The 14368-nt window shown below is 37.4% G+C and overlaps 1 protein-coding gene across 1 annotated transcript; it reads right to left on the reverse strand.

Moving 5' to 3' along the window:
* Positions 1 to 683: 683 nt before the first annotated feature.
* On the reverse strand, positions 684 to 8834 carry LOC140161355 (cytochrome P450 2J4-like). The gene is made up of 4 exons (XM_072184843.1): positions 7228 to 8834; positions 4911 to 5241; positions 2094 to 2725; positions 684 to 1714 (listed from the first exon to the last, which is right to left on the reverse strand). Exons 1-4 carry the CDS (start codon positions 7592 to 7594, stop codon positions 1533 to 1535), a joined length of 1512 nt encoding a protein of 503 aa, XP_072040944.1. The 5' UTR covers positions 7595 to 8834; the 3' UTR covers positions 684 to 1532.
* Between the last annotated feature and the right edge of the window lie 5534 nt (positions 8835 to 14368).

Below are 14368 nucleotides of genomic sequence, written 5' to 3' on the forward strand. Positions count from 1 at the left end.
CAATACGGTCTCGAATTCAACTCTTCTGTTCATTTTTCATTAAAAACTTTTAATTATATGTCAAATAATAGCCTGTAATAGCATAGATTTAGCGAGAAAATCCACGAAAGTTGCGTCGTGCTTGTAGATTCATGATTGTAAACAAAGTCTCAAGTTGACCTCTGCCCGTAAAGTAACCAATCAAATTGCGCGAAACACCTCCAGAATTCCGATCGGTTTCATGGTTGACCTTTACGGACTTCGAGTCAAAATAGGGTGGCTCCCAGTTATATAAGAAAAAAATTCATAAATATCTCTCAATATTTGAGGAATATAACAATATAAGATTTGACACTGTGAATTTCAGGTATGTTCTTGATATAATTCATGTTGAATTTGAGCACAATCTAAATGTCGACTCGTGGTAAAAATTTGCCAATTTTGATTGGATTTATATATTCGAAAACTGCTTTAAAATTTTTTATTTTTCACATTTCGATAGCAGATGACCAAGAATATATTCTCTGTAAAGCATCTGCGTGAATTATTTCAGAAAATAATTTATTATAAGCGTTTGCGAGAATTTTTTTTCCGACCATGTTCGATCTCATTAATTATGCATAACGTTCGGGGACAGCGAGTACATGCATAATTTGCCTGTACACACAAGCCGCGCTGTGCACGTTGCCGACTGCCTGAAAACAGCGGAAAAACCTGAATTATTAAATCAAGATGGCCTTAGTACTCTAACTATACTATATAGATCATCGACTGATATTTGAATCCGTGGAAAGGCTTGAAAATGAGGGAGTCTCGTAAAATTCTTATATTTCAAGAACGGTATGGTCACTTGTCAAAATTCAAAAAGTGTATGATAGCTGATTTATTCCTCAACCACACTAAGTATTTAGTGATTTTTTAGTTGTGGCGTTAAAATACCCAAACAATTACGTTTCCGACGATAAAGTTCCTTCAGGGACACCCTGTACATTGAGGTTTAGTTGCCAGAGAAATTTGATCTTATATTGGCAAAACTGTTGCCGCGGAGTTTATAATTATGTGGCGCTTGAATTGAATAAACGTTTGAACACAACTTCCACGGGAAATATCACAATTGTCGAATAGGACTTCATTAATCGTAAGTAGGCAATTATGCTAAAATACGTAAGAGAGTATTCTGCTAGCATTTGTGCCAAATTTCATACACAAGTTGATTGACAAGTTGGCCCAAGTATTTGGACAGGAAACATGTAAAATATACATATGAATTTAGTGTACATGCTTACCTGAATATTTGTAAAAGTCTTTTTCGTGAGCGTGAGCTGAAATGCAACATCACATATACAAGCCTATTTACACAATTTCCTATGACACAAGTGATCATATTCAAATATAAAACTATAGAGTTTGGTCATGATATGCACTATCAATTTTGTACCTGTGATCAATCCTTCTAGGCAAAAATTCACAGCAAACATATTCATCGATCCCTTAAAGAAATCTTCACCTGTTTGATAAAACCTTTAGTGACATCATGTTTGGACGCTTTTAGTCTAGTCTCTCGCAATAGCTTCTATTCTATAATCGCTTGGAGAGTTAGTTCCCCCGATCTTTCCATCGAAACACAAATTTTGCACATCTTTGGGTTTCTTGAAAGTGAAGCGATGTAGAAGCTGAGAGAAGAAGAGAAACAGCTCCATTTTGGCTAGGTTTTCACCAAGGCAAACTCGTCGTCGTGTTACATGCGATAAACCAGAGAAAATCAAAAGTGAAAAGCGATAAAACAAAACAAAAAAAATATAATCGAATCATTACCACCACTATCATCATCCACTTCTCCCGCCTCCTTCTCCTCCGACTCCTCCCCTTCATCATCGTCATTATCATATCATTATCATCATTATCAGCGTGGTGGTGGTAATTGCCTTCATCATAGGATTATGACTCTTTTAAATAGAAAGACATCTCTAGAGGTGATTTTTATTTTATTTTAAAATTCAGTTTATTTGTAATCTAGCGCTTGATGGTGCGTTTACATTTCCACGTGATTCCGTCTGTACAAATGTAATTATTGACCCGATGGTGACGCTGTGCACTGTTTACAACTGACTTACCTGCGCTAAAAGGTAAATATTCCTCTGGTTGTTTTGCCAGCTTGTCCCCATTTAAAAACCTTTCTGGACGAAAAATTTCTGAATCCTTCCAAGTGGCCGGATCATGGTGAATTGCCCAAATATTGGACATAATTATCGTGTTTTGGGGGATCGTGTAACCAAACAAAGTAGTTTCTTCTGAAGCGTAATGGGGCACTCCTAAGGGGACAATAGAGGCGATACGTTGAATCTCCATCAGGGTAGCTTCGGTGTAAGGCATCTGTTCCTTATCCGATATATTAGGCAAGCGATTTCTGCCCACAACATTGTCAATTTCTTGTTGAACTTTGTCCTGGATTTCTGGATACGCCATCATATACAGCAATGCCCAACGAAGAGTTGTGACTGTCGTTTCGGAACCAGCTATAAAAAGTTGAGATACTGTTGCTATCATATTATGGTCATTAATATTGAAAGCCCGTTCACTTCCTTCAACCTGTTTTATTTCTTCTAAATATACGTCGATGTAGTCCTTAAGATCAGCACGATCAAAATGTTCTCGATGGTCGTCAACTAGAGTGCTGAAAAAGTTCTTCAACCGTTGTCCCCTTTCATATCTTACATTGGCTGGCGTAGATCTTATGTTGAGGTACCTGGAGGAATGTAATATAGCCATGCGTTAAGACGCACAGGTTTGGAGACTCAGATTGATCACACGCAGCGCATAAAAATTAGCAAATAAACTCAAATTGTTTCATCCAATCTCATTTGCACACATAGTATATACTTTATACAGAACTAGGTTGTTAAGATAATAGAGAGATTGCGAAATTTACGCGAAACGTGATACGGGAACGCCAACGGCAAGCTACATTAGTCGAAAATCAGTTAGTATGCCCTCTAGAGGGTGAAATCTATTGTGAATTGGTCAATCGTGGAATTACCGTAAGGCGATTACGTTGCGGTTGGTAGCAAAAAATGACGTTCCAAAATGACAATAGAACAAGTAAAGTCCGACATGTAATATAATTCATTTTTAGGGTTACAATTTGACCTAGTATAGACAAGAAGAAGTGAATAAATTTGATTTTACTTGACGCGAATTCGAACGGGTAGATTGCCTATTCATTTGTGTGTGGAGAATGCCGTCCAAAAATCAGCTTGCGAAGAGGCGTTTTAGGCAAGATCGTGACGTCTTACGACATAATGCGGTAGAATTGTCTGTTTTGGACGGGTGACAGCAGTTCGTGCAACGTCATTTTTCGCCATTGCTATTTCGTTGCATTAAATAGCTGTCAAAGTGTTTGCTTATGGATACTATTCAGCAAACACCAACATGTTTTTAAAACATGATAATGCGTTTTTTGGTTTTGGTTTAAACATTTTGATATCAATATCGGTTTATATAAAAATCATGAAAACTCTTTTTTGAAACGTGTTATACTAAAAAGATAATACAACATTTTAAACCAAAATTCGAAATGCTGGAGTAAAATATCATTTACCTTTTATGTACCCTTGACCCTCACATACCCTTTAACCCGACATTTCCCGTTTTCTGTAATATATTTGTGTTTGGTGGGTAGTAATCGAGCTAGACATGTTAAATTATCTATTTTCATTTTGCTTTAATAAGTAAACAGGGTACTATTTATATGATAATGGGGTTTGTTTCTTGTTGTTCGAATAATATACACCATGGCAACTTCCGAGGCATCCAACACCAAGCTAGCATGTTTAGTTTATTTAGACAAATAGCATACACGTGTGAATAATAGGCCTACTCATTTTCCAATGAGCCCGCAAAACTCAAATATCGCTAATCTGGACTGAATGCTTAGAGCAATAGATACAGCCAGTCGTATTTGCATATCAATGCCGAGGAAAGTGGGTTCGAAGAGAGAAGAAGAGAATCTATTCTCATCTTCTCTGGTTCGATGCACCCAAGGTGAATCAATGGGTGCTTCCAATTATTCTTTAGATATAATTGTCTCAGCATAGCGCCACCATGAGCTTATTGCAATTGTGTTTAGATATAGTCTCCGGTCAGACTTTATGAGGCTATCACGAACATACTAGGAACGACGAGCGTTAGGACCGATACAAACTGGCTGTGTAGGAGACTAGTTTGGATGTGAACGGCAATATGACGTTCTACCGCACAATGTCGTAATGCGTAACCCGTATGGCATTTGCAGTGAACGCCTCTTCGCAATCTCTCTATTGATTATAATAATGGTTTTTTTTATTCTTAGGGGCTGTGCAATAATTATGTGTACCCCTGGGTGCTGAATTTTCAAAATGGTCTGCCAAAAGTCGCCCCCCTTTTTTTGATGTGCCAAGAACTCTTTACCCCCCTACACATGCAAGATATTGGGGAACCAAATGTGTCTTATCAAATAATGCGAGCGTACCGAGCAGGAAATTTTGCATAATTATTTGAACGTGTTCCTAACGTTTTCCTACACCTTTTTGAGGCGTAATATAGAAACGGTGCCCAAAACATCTGTGCCCAAAATCGCTTGACCCCCCCCCCTTCAACCTGCCAAAAAATGCTTCCCCCTCCCCACACACACACCTGTTTATTGCCCCTTCCCATATGTATAAATGGATACCGGACCTTTTGGCATTTATAACACTGGGAAGGTAAAATAGACTCGTTGTGAGGCCGCGGTGCCGAATTCCCATTACAAGTTATTCAGGGGTGTCTGGTCCAAACGCCTAGGAAAAAGCCACGGCCTGTGACAATTGCTACGGCATGACTTTACTTCAAAATATTATTATTACCGTAATTGGGCAAACGTGATTCACAAAGAAAGCCGTTCATTCAATTCTTACCTAACTATTGGGATGAAAATAGCAGCGACCCCAGCTCCAGCATCCTCAATTTGCTTGTCTAACAGGTGTAACAGCTCATGGAATTTCGAGTCTGAATACTCAAATCTCTTTCCAAAAACCACTGCACAGATGATATTGGATACAGCATTCGACAGAAGCTTACGCGGATCGAAGCTTTCTCCTTTAAAAGAAGAAAACTCTTCGCAAAGAGCCTTTACTTCCACCGATATTTGATCTTGGAAACTTCTTTTACCGACACCAAAACTTCGGAAGGTGGAGAGAGTAAATCTTCGTTGTTCTCTCCAATGGGCGCCTGATGACATTAACACACCTACAAAGGAAAACACAAACATCAAGTCATCATGCTATAGAAAGGCGCTAAGACGCAAGGGGTATGTTTTTAGTAGAATTCAGTTGATTCCTATTTTGCGTTTGCGAGTTAGACATCATTGTGTAGTACACTGCTCCGTAGGTCACTGTTGTAATTTCGTTCTGGTACACCCAGATTTACCCAGCCTTGGTATAAAAAACAAACAAACAAACAAACCGGTCTTCTGATATAAAAAAAACCCAACCTATTAGCAGTGTGTATACAAAATGAATGCTCAGTTGCATGTTTAAAACATATAATATACACATTCACATTATTGCATGCATTACAAGAGCACACATTTGTCTTGGGTGCATAATTCAACATACTCCATGGTTTTATATACATTGTCCGATATTCTTAAGCTTATTTCAGATAACATATAAAGTTCTGTTCAAAACCCCAATACAATCATACCTGTATTGTGAAGTCCAGAAATAGAATACACTGTAAAATTTGAATCAGATGAATTCATTCCTTGACTGTACGGGCAATTTGGCTCCAAGTAGATATGGCAGTTATTCTAATTAGTCACGTGACATGGATTGGCGCCAGCTGAAATCTGGTATTAATCAGATATGTATTATCGGAATAGTGCCCGCTAGCGGATGACTATACGGACTATATATAGTATCCAACTAGTATCCGCTAGCGGCTACTTTCGGATAGCTCCAGAATACCTACCGGATGCTATCCCGTATAGTAGCTGAAACTATACCGATGCCTTTTCTTTTTGGTATGGGCCTCTCTCGGCCTGCCACAATCCCCCCAACTCGGCCTGCAAAAATCGTTGCCCCCACCCACCCCCCCTTGCTTATGTCCTAAGCCTTTATAGGGCGTTTTATTTATAAGGGGACCCGTTCCAAAAATCGCTGCCCTTCTCGGTACTTTTTGGCACGACCGTTTGAACAGGCGGCTGACACTGAAAAATTTGCATGGAAAAATGACCCGTCTCCTACGCAGCCAATTTGGTTCCGCTCCATCAAAATCAAGCCGGTCACGGAGGAGACTACCCTCCTTTGTGTTTGTTCATTTGTGTATAGAGAGCCCTTTTTGGAGTCCGGAATGACTTAGGCTACGCTCTCAGCTAGAGTCCGACGCTGCATTGCACTAGAAATACCTTTTCTGTGAAATCGCTATAGAGCCAACCGGGAGCACGTATTCGTTTTGAAAATATAGCATTAAAATTAGTATCACCCTTGTGGCCACCGTGCAGTGGAAAACCTTAATTCTTTCATTAAAAGGAAATGAAAATTAAAAAAACACGGATCTACTTGTGCACCAATAAAATTGGCACAGCAATTTGTCTCAAATATGAATGAATTTTAAGAAACATACGGGGTATGATGAACATTGACCTGACGCCATGATAGTAGGATCTATTAGTCGTTTTATATACAATGTATATACCGTATTGTCATAATACCAATATTTGTCATTATATATAATGAGTAATATCTAGCAACGTAAATGTGCAGTTCATATGCACAAACGAATACTGATCTTTATGATATTCAGGTTTTTGTACATCACATATAACATGTCACATAGGAGGTCATACGTGTTGACCTTCATCTATTGTATTTGTTCATCTGTGTATGGAGAGGATTAGCGCCATTAAACGCCATTAAAACGCCATCAGTATTAGGGCGTAGTTCAGTGAACTCACCGGATTGCTATTCCAAGTACTTTGATAATACAGATAATATGTATTAATGGGTCGAGGCGATTGCATTGAAAAACCTAATAAATTATTCATAACAGTTACGTAATCAATCGATTGTGCGGACACTTTTTATTTTAGCAAACCACCAAAATTCGTGATCTTTTAGCGTTGGAAAAGAAACCACGTGAATAGAGTGCCCTCTCAAGAATATCAACTCTCTGGTTTGAACCTGAATCCCCCCGCCTCTGATTGTAGTTATTTAATAGCAAAATGTTATTTACCTTCACCTTTCACTGCTACTAATTTTTCCGGCATCTTAATTGTTGGTCTATGAACGAGATACTGATTTTGGAAAGCTTCTCGCACACTTTCAGCACTATTCAAAATAACTAAAAGCTGATTTCCCAAGTATAAGCTGTACACTTTGCCGTAATGTTTGGTAAGCTTAGCCATGAATTGATGTGGTTGTAAGCCAGATCGATACAGAGAAATACCAAGATTGGGCAGGCTGCCCAAAATAGGCCAGGTCCATGGTCCTGGAGGTAGATTCTTTGGTTTACGTGTCCACCATGATATAACGAGGAATGCAACTACACACACCAAAATAGTGCGGATATCTGTAAACCAAAGAAAAAGCCAATGCGCCATTTTACAACGATCAAACTACATGAAGTATACATAGCAAGATTAAAATCAGGAAACCACCCAAATTGACCTTCTAAATAAACATTGATCCCCGTGGTGGTGAACTTACTAGCTCTTACTTAGTAAAATGTTCAACACAATACAAAATAAAAAAAAACCTTTAAAAGGGTTAAGCAGCGTCAAGGGATTATCTTTGAAATGTTGAAAACAGTGACGATTCAATTTTTTTTGGGGGGGGCGGTGGAGTGGGGAGATTGACTTAATAAGGTATACAAACCAAAGCAATAGTGTTAACATGAATGTTAAGTTTGTTAAGATTGGTTTAATTACGTATACTGTAATCCAAGTGTTTCTGTAACACTTTTTAAACACTGCAAGGTGTTTAATTTTTCATTTACACAGTAAAGGTACTAAATGTTAGGTTTGTGTTTATATAAACACTGCTTGCAGTGGAAGTAAATAAGTTAAGCTATATAATGTAAGAACATTTTTTAGTAAAGCACTTGAACACAGACTTCGTACATTTAACAATATTAGTTAAGTAAGTCTGTTTTGAAAGATTACATGAAATCTGGTTTGGCAGATGAATGTCACTATGGCCATTACGTAATTCGGAAGATCTGCCCAAGTTATAAAAGACAAACCAATATATTTTTAGGGAAACATAAAATTGTAATCTGGCAAGTCTAGAGTTTGCTCCTAAATTACACACAAAAGACACCCTAAATTTGGTAAGGCCCCGTCAAGTTTCACTAAGGACACTAGTCAGTTTGTAAAATGGGCGTGTTGTTTCGTTTTTAATAGTCCAAACTATTTGAATTCACGGAATAATATAGTATAACCCCTTCAAAATCTGATCCTTACACGCCTAGTTGGCCTCCACTTCAGACAGTTCATACATACAACCGGCGAATCCTTGCACAGACTGTTAGAAAGACTAACTATATGTTTAATCTTTTTCTCAGTCATGAACTGCCATACAAAACAAATACAGAGTGTACATGCGCTTAACCTACAATTTTTTAAGGTACCCGATCGTATTTAGAGCTCGATTATCGCATGTATTGTGAATGGCGTATCAACAAAAGTTGGGGCACATAACCAAATCGTATGCAAGTCAATTCGGTGAAATTAAATAGTGAAGCATCGCCTGGGGGCGCTGCTTCAAAAAGTCACTGATCAGGTACACGAGCATGATTCAGGAGATGTGCAATAATTATGTGGGGGCAAACTTCAAAATGGCCTACCAACTTGAAAAATGCTTGAACCTTTTGAATTCAGTGTGAAGATAATGGCAGGTTTTATATGCAACAATGCTTGGGTATGCAACTTTAAAGTTCGGGTACTTTTCTTTAAAACACTACTGTGTTGTTAATATTGAACAAAACGACATAGAATAAAACCATGCTTCTTTAATCTTTGTATGCGTATTTATAATGGCTGCGTTACTTTTTGTGAAGACTAAATAATCCAATGATACCGCCATCAATCATATTTTTCTTAAAGATTGATTTGGAACCTGTGTCGATACATGATGTGTTCAATGTCGAAATATCCCCGTCACCATCGCATGTAGCTTATCAGGTTATCTGTCATTTACCTGTGTTTAAAAAAGGGCATGTATGTATACCTCTTGATTCCAAACTCTGTCATATCTGTTAGTTTTGATATCATGACATAAAATGCTGCAAAGTAGCCTTTAGACTCGCTCATATCCCATCATGTGATAAAGAATCACGGGACATTTGTCAATAATGTTACAAATAACCTTTTTAGATAAAGAAGGAGCACCAAATACGTGAATAAAAGTAACCTGTTTGTTGAAACAATAACGTGAAATGGCAATGAATGGTGCTACAAAATTTAATGTAACAACTGGAATGGAACAACTGGGTCAACCAGCCTAATCACGAAGCTCCCGTGGCCAAGTTGTTGAGGCACAGGTCTTATAAACCTGTGGTCCTGGGTTCGATTCCCAGGATCACTTTTTCTGCTTGTCTCCTTTATCATTTGCGACGGCCAACCTGGTGAAAAATTATGTTTATAATTCCCGTCGATCATGCCACTGCTTTCCCATGTTATATTTCTTCCACAGGGAGGATAGCAATTTATTTATGGCATTTACGGACCTAGCCACTACGGGCTATTTGCGGGGAGATGATATGTTTTAGTGACCGCTTATAGGTTCGAATTTCAACCAGGCTAATCACGAAGCCAAGTGGTTAAGACATGGGTCTTGTAAACATGAGGTCCTGGGTTCGATTCCCAGGCGGGATCACTTTTTCTGCTTGTCTCCTTTATCATTTGCGACGGCCAACCTGGTGAAAAATAAAATGTTTATTTATGGATAAACTTCTAGTGCCCTGAAACCTGCACGCTATAAACAATAAATTATCTGAAACCTGCACGTTATAAACAATAGATTATCTGAAACCTGCACGCTATAAACAATAGATTATCTGAAACCTGCACGCTATAAACAATAGATTATCTGAAAGCTGCACGCTATAAACAATAGATTATCTGAAACCTGTACGCTATAAACAATAGATCATCTGAAACCTGCACGTTATAAACAATAGATTATCTGAAACCTGCACGCTATAAACAATAGATTATCTGAAACCTGCACGCTATAAACAATAGATTATCTGAAACCTGCACGCTATAAACAATAGATTATCTGAAACCTGTACGCTATAAACAATAGATTATCTGAATCCTGCACGCTATAAATAAGAGATTATCTGAAACCTGCACCACAGAGTACACATCCTTGAGAGAGGACACTCTATTCACGTAGTTTCTTTTCCAACGCAAAAAGATTACGAATTTTGGTGGTTTGCAAGTGAAGAGTGCCCATACTATCGACTGATTACGTCACTGTTATGAATAATTTATTAGTTTTTCAATGCAATCGCCTTGACCCATTAGTACATACCAAGCTAATGACAAAGCCAAGTGGTATAGGCACCGGTCTTGTAAACCTCAGGTCCTGGGTTCGATTCCCGGGTGGGATCACTTTTTCTGCTTGTCTCCTTTATTATTTGCGACGGCCAACCTGGTGTTTCATGTTTATTTATGGATAAACTTCTAGTGCCCTGAAACCTGCACGCCATAAACAATAGATTATCTGAAACCTGCATGCTATAAACAACAGATTATTTGAAACCTGCGCGCTAAACAGAGTGGGCGAGTAGTAGTAAGTATACTGTGCTGTGCCCAAAATAATTACTGTAAACAAAGTCAGATCTATGTTTGGAACTTTAGTTTATTGCACCATTAAATCAAAGGATTAAAGTTCTTCTGTCGAATTGCTGGAGTCTGGTTTCATATAAAACAACACATCTGTCAAACACAGTAGAGCAGTGTCGAAAGAAGCCTGTTTCCTGGAGAAAGAGTGATTGGTGAAAAAGCACCATTTTTGGAGAAAGCAGCGCAAGGGGATAAGCGTTTGGAGAAACCAGCGCAAGGAGATAAGTGTTTGGAGAAAGCAACACGTGAGGATTTTATTCGCAAGGATATTTATAAACGCAAGTGTACAATGGACTTCGCTGATTTTCGCAGGACAAGTGAATAAGGATATATACATCCGTCCAGAACATTGCAAGAACTATATTACAATCAAGAAGAAGAATGCTGGCTAAGTACTAATTAGTTAAAAGAGTGATTATACTTGATAATTTTGTATGTGCATTTGTTGTCATATATTAGTCATATATTGTTCCAATCATATTTTACTTTCAATTAAAGACTTAGATTTTTTGGAAGCTTAATCAAACAGTGTATTTGTGTTGTGCATTTGTGTGAGTTCGGGTAAAAGATAATTTTGGCCTTGAGTCAGTACGACTCGTAACAATACGCTCAAACACCTGAAATACTATTTCTAATAACTAATAATATGTCTGTTCGATATATATATGCCATCAAAAAAGTACGAATATACAATCTGTGGTGTTAACATTCTATATAGTTTTATAGTTCTAAATATTAGTATTTTTACAGGCGCAGAATATACATCATAAATTATAAGTTATGTTCTTTTATATAAAATTCAATTATATAAAATTCAATATATAAATTAGAATTGAATTGAATTGAATTGAATTGAATTGAATTGAAATATTAGTATTTTTACAGGCGCAGAATATACATCATAAATTACAAGTTGTGTTCTGTTATATAAAATCATATTAAATGAACAAAAGCATCCAAGGAGAAAATCGCGATCTATTGATCAAAATATCTTAAAATATTGCTGTATAAATGGGGTGACCATATACAACAGGCCCCCATACAAATGCAATTAAGTCTAACAAATAATATACATGAAGACACACAAATGTTTGTTTGTTTGTTTGTTTGTTTACCCAGGTTGGTCCGTGAGGAACACATGCTAATCCATAGAAAACCATGGACCGTTCCAAGCTCATACAAATGCATAAGCCTGTTAGCGCCATATCATCATAACCTTGGGACGCATTCAACTAGAACTAGAATATCAGAACTATTAACTTCAAACCAGTGGCGTGACCAGACCTGACCTTCCGGGGGGCCCGGGGGGGCAAGATTTTAAAAATTCCCAATTTCTGATCAAAAGTTGTAGCATTTATGTGCCAGCGATAGCTTCTGGTTTTTGGCATATTAGAAGCTAAAAAATCAATGTTTCAGAGTACAATTTCACAATGAAAGTAGTATAGATTTGTTTGAAGCTGCACTAAAATTCTTTTCTCTTTTTTCTTTTTTTCTTTCCCCTTTCTCTACTTCCCTCTTTTTTTTCCTTTTTTTTTCCTTCCCCTTTCCTGTTCTTTCCTCTTCTTTCCTTTTTTCTTCTTCCCTCTTTCTTTCCTTTTTTCTCTCCTTCCCCCTTCCCTATTTTTTGCTCTACTTCTTACTTTTTTGTGTCGGGGAGAGCTTCCTTCCCCCCCCACCACTGGTTACGCCCCTGCTTCAAAATGTGTTATACAAGTATATAGATTTGAAAGTTTAAATTACAGAACTGTAGACGTATAATCAATTCTCGTTGATATTATAGTCTTTTCTCATCTTCACTGTGACCTGTGGAAGAAGTGATGCATAAACAAAACGTTCTGTAAAAATAAATAACTGACGTAATATTACCATTTCTTTCCATTAGTATCTTATTGTGAAAAACCAAGTAGCTGAATTATTAGCTAAATAAGCTGTATTCTGGCGCAAAGTGTACCGTAATTCATGACAGTTCTGTCCGCCAGTTTGGATAAAATTTGACCCCCTAGCTTATTGGATAAATAGCGCGGTTTTCCGAACTTTTCCGATCTTGATATGAAAAGGTCTATTGGTTAAAAGCATTTGGATATTATTGCTTACCGTATTTGTTAAACTGTTAACATGGTTTTTCGGCTAAAGCTATTTCGTTCATCTACATAAGCCGTATGCTTTTGATCGTTATCTTTATAAATATCGTTTTTGTTTACAGATGCTTCATTTCATATATAATTATTAATCTTTAATTGTGTAGTGGTATATCAAAAATAGACACTTTTAGGCACATAATCAATTTTGAGTGTTTTACATATCTTAAATAAGAGATATTTGACTCCACAACGCCGTTTTCCCCAACGAAATCGGACATTCCTAAGCGAAGATATTGAGTTCTTAAAAGGGCATTTCGTGATCCACAGCCTCATCCCCCTACTTTTCTCAAAAAAGTTGAGATTTTTATATCACTGGAAACCTCTGGCTACATAATGTTTATGTACAAAAAATTTCTTGCAGATTAATTCGTTGAGGCAATATATCGTGAAATTTTAATTTCGTAGGCCTATACCAGAACGAAATTACAACGCGTTGTCTATGGAGCAGTAAATACACATAATCATGCATTAACTCGAAAACGCAAAATTGGAATCAACTGAAATTTTGGTAATAAGCTTTTTTCGTGCATATCTACTGAAAAATGTCATAAAAGGAGGATGCTAGGATCACGAAATACTCCTTTAAGTTATGGTATTATAAAATTGAGATATCGGCCTTAAAAATATTATTGACAATGTTGAGAGTAGGAATGACCTTACAAAATGTCTGAAAAAATACAAGATGCCCGTTATCAGACAATTTTTTAGATTTTTTAGACATCCCTATATCTTCGTGTCAGAAATTGCCATGATAGTAGTGCGAATCCACTGAGTTCTTCAACGGCCACGCATGGGGAGTTTGTTCGAGATCGGCCAAAGTACATCACCTGGATGATATAAGATACCACAGCGTTTCCATTCATTAGCTTAAATGATACGTTTTTACGATCTGCGCATGCTCATTGTCTTTGACGTTTTTAACCCAAGAAAATTCAATTTTTCGCCAGTTTTTGTTTTCACAACGCAGAGCAGAAATTCAATTCGCACGGTAACGCTTATCACATTGTTACAATACATATATTCAACTGCAAGTATTCAAATCGTTCAGTTGGTTCCAACAGAAAAATAATGGTACAGGGTGTCCCAAAAAAAAGAGGCCCCTCATTGCGCCCTCTTTTTCTCCTATTTCTGAAAAGTTGATTAAATATATTTTGGTATGTAAAGAAACCTTTAATCATTAGCTTTAATAAACCAAAACAAATATTTCAATCGGCTCACAACTTTTGTAGATATGCCCTTTTGAATAAAAGTACCCGTTTTTCACTCTGTCCACGGATAGCAAACAGAGGGGTTAGTATGAATCATGCTGTGGAGTGGCCTGCACGATCACCAGACCTCACACCAATTGATTGTTTTCCTTTGTGGCAAAATCCAAGATTTT

Source organism: Amphiura filiformis, chromosome 9, assembly GCF_039555335.1.
Source record: "Amphiura filiformis chromosome 9, Afil_fr2py, whole genome shotgun sequence".
In the NCBI taxonomy this organism is placed as follows: domain Eukaryota; kingdom Metazoa; phylum Echinodermata; class Ophiuroidea; order Amphilepidida; family Amphiuridae; genus Amphiura; species Amphiura filiformis.

Excerpts from the sequence above, each read along its gene's own strand:
- LOC140161355 (XM_072184843.1), bottom strand. The coding sequence starts at position 7,594 with ATGGCGCATTGGCTTTTTCTTTGGTTTACAGATATCCGCACTATTTTG. Across the intron at positions 2,726-4,910 it reads ATTTTCATCCCAATAGTTAG|GTACCTCAACATAAGATCTA; the intron begins GTAAGAATTGAA and ends ACATTCCTCCAG. Across the intron at positions 1,715-2,093 it reads ATATTTACCTTTTAGCGCAG|GACGACGAGTTTGCCTTGGT; the intron begins GTAAGTCAGTTG and ends CGCATGTAACAC.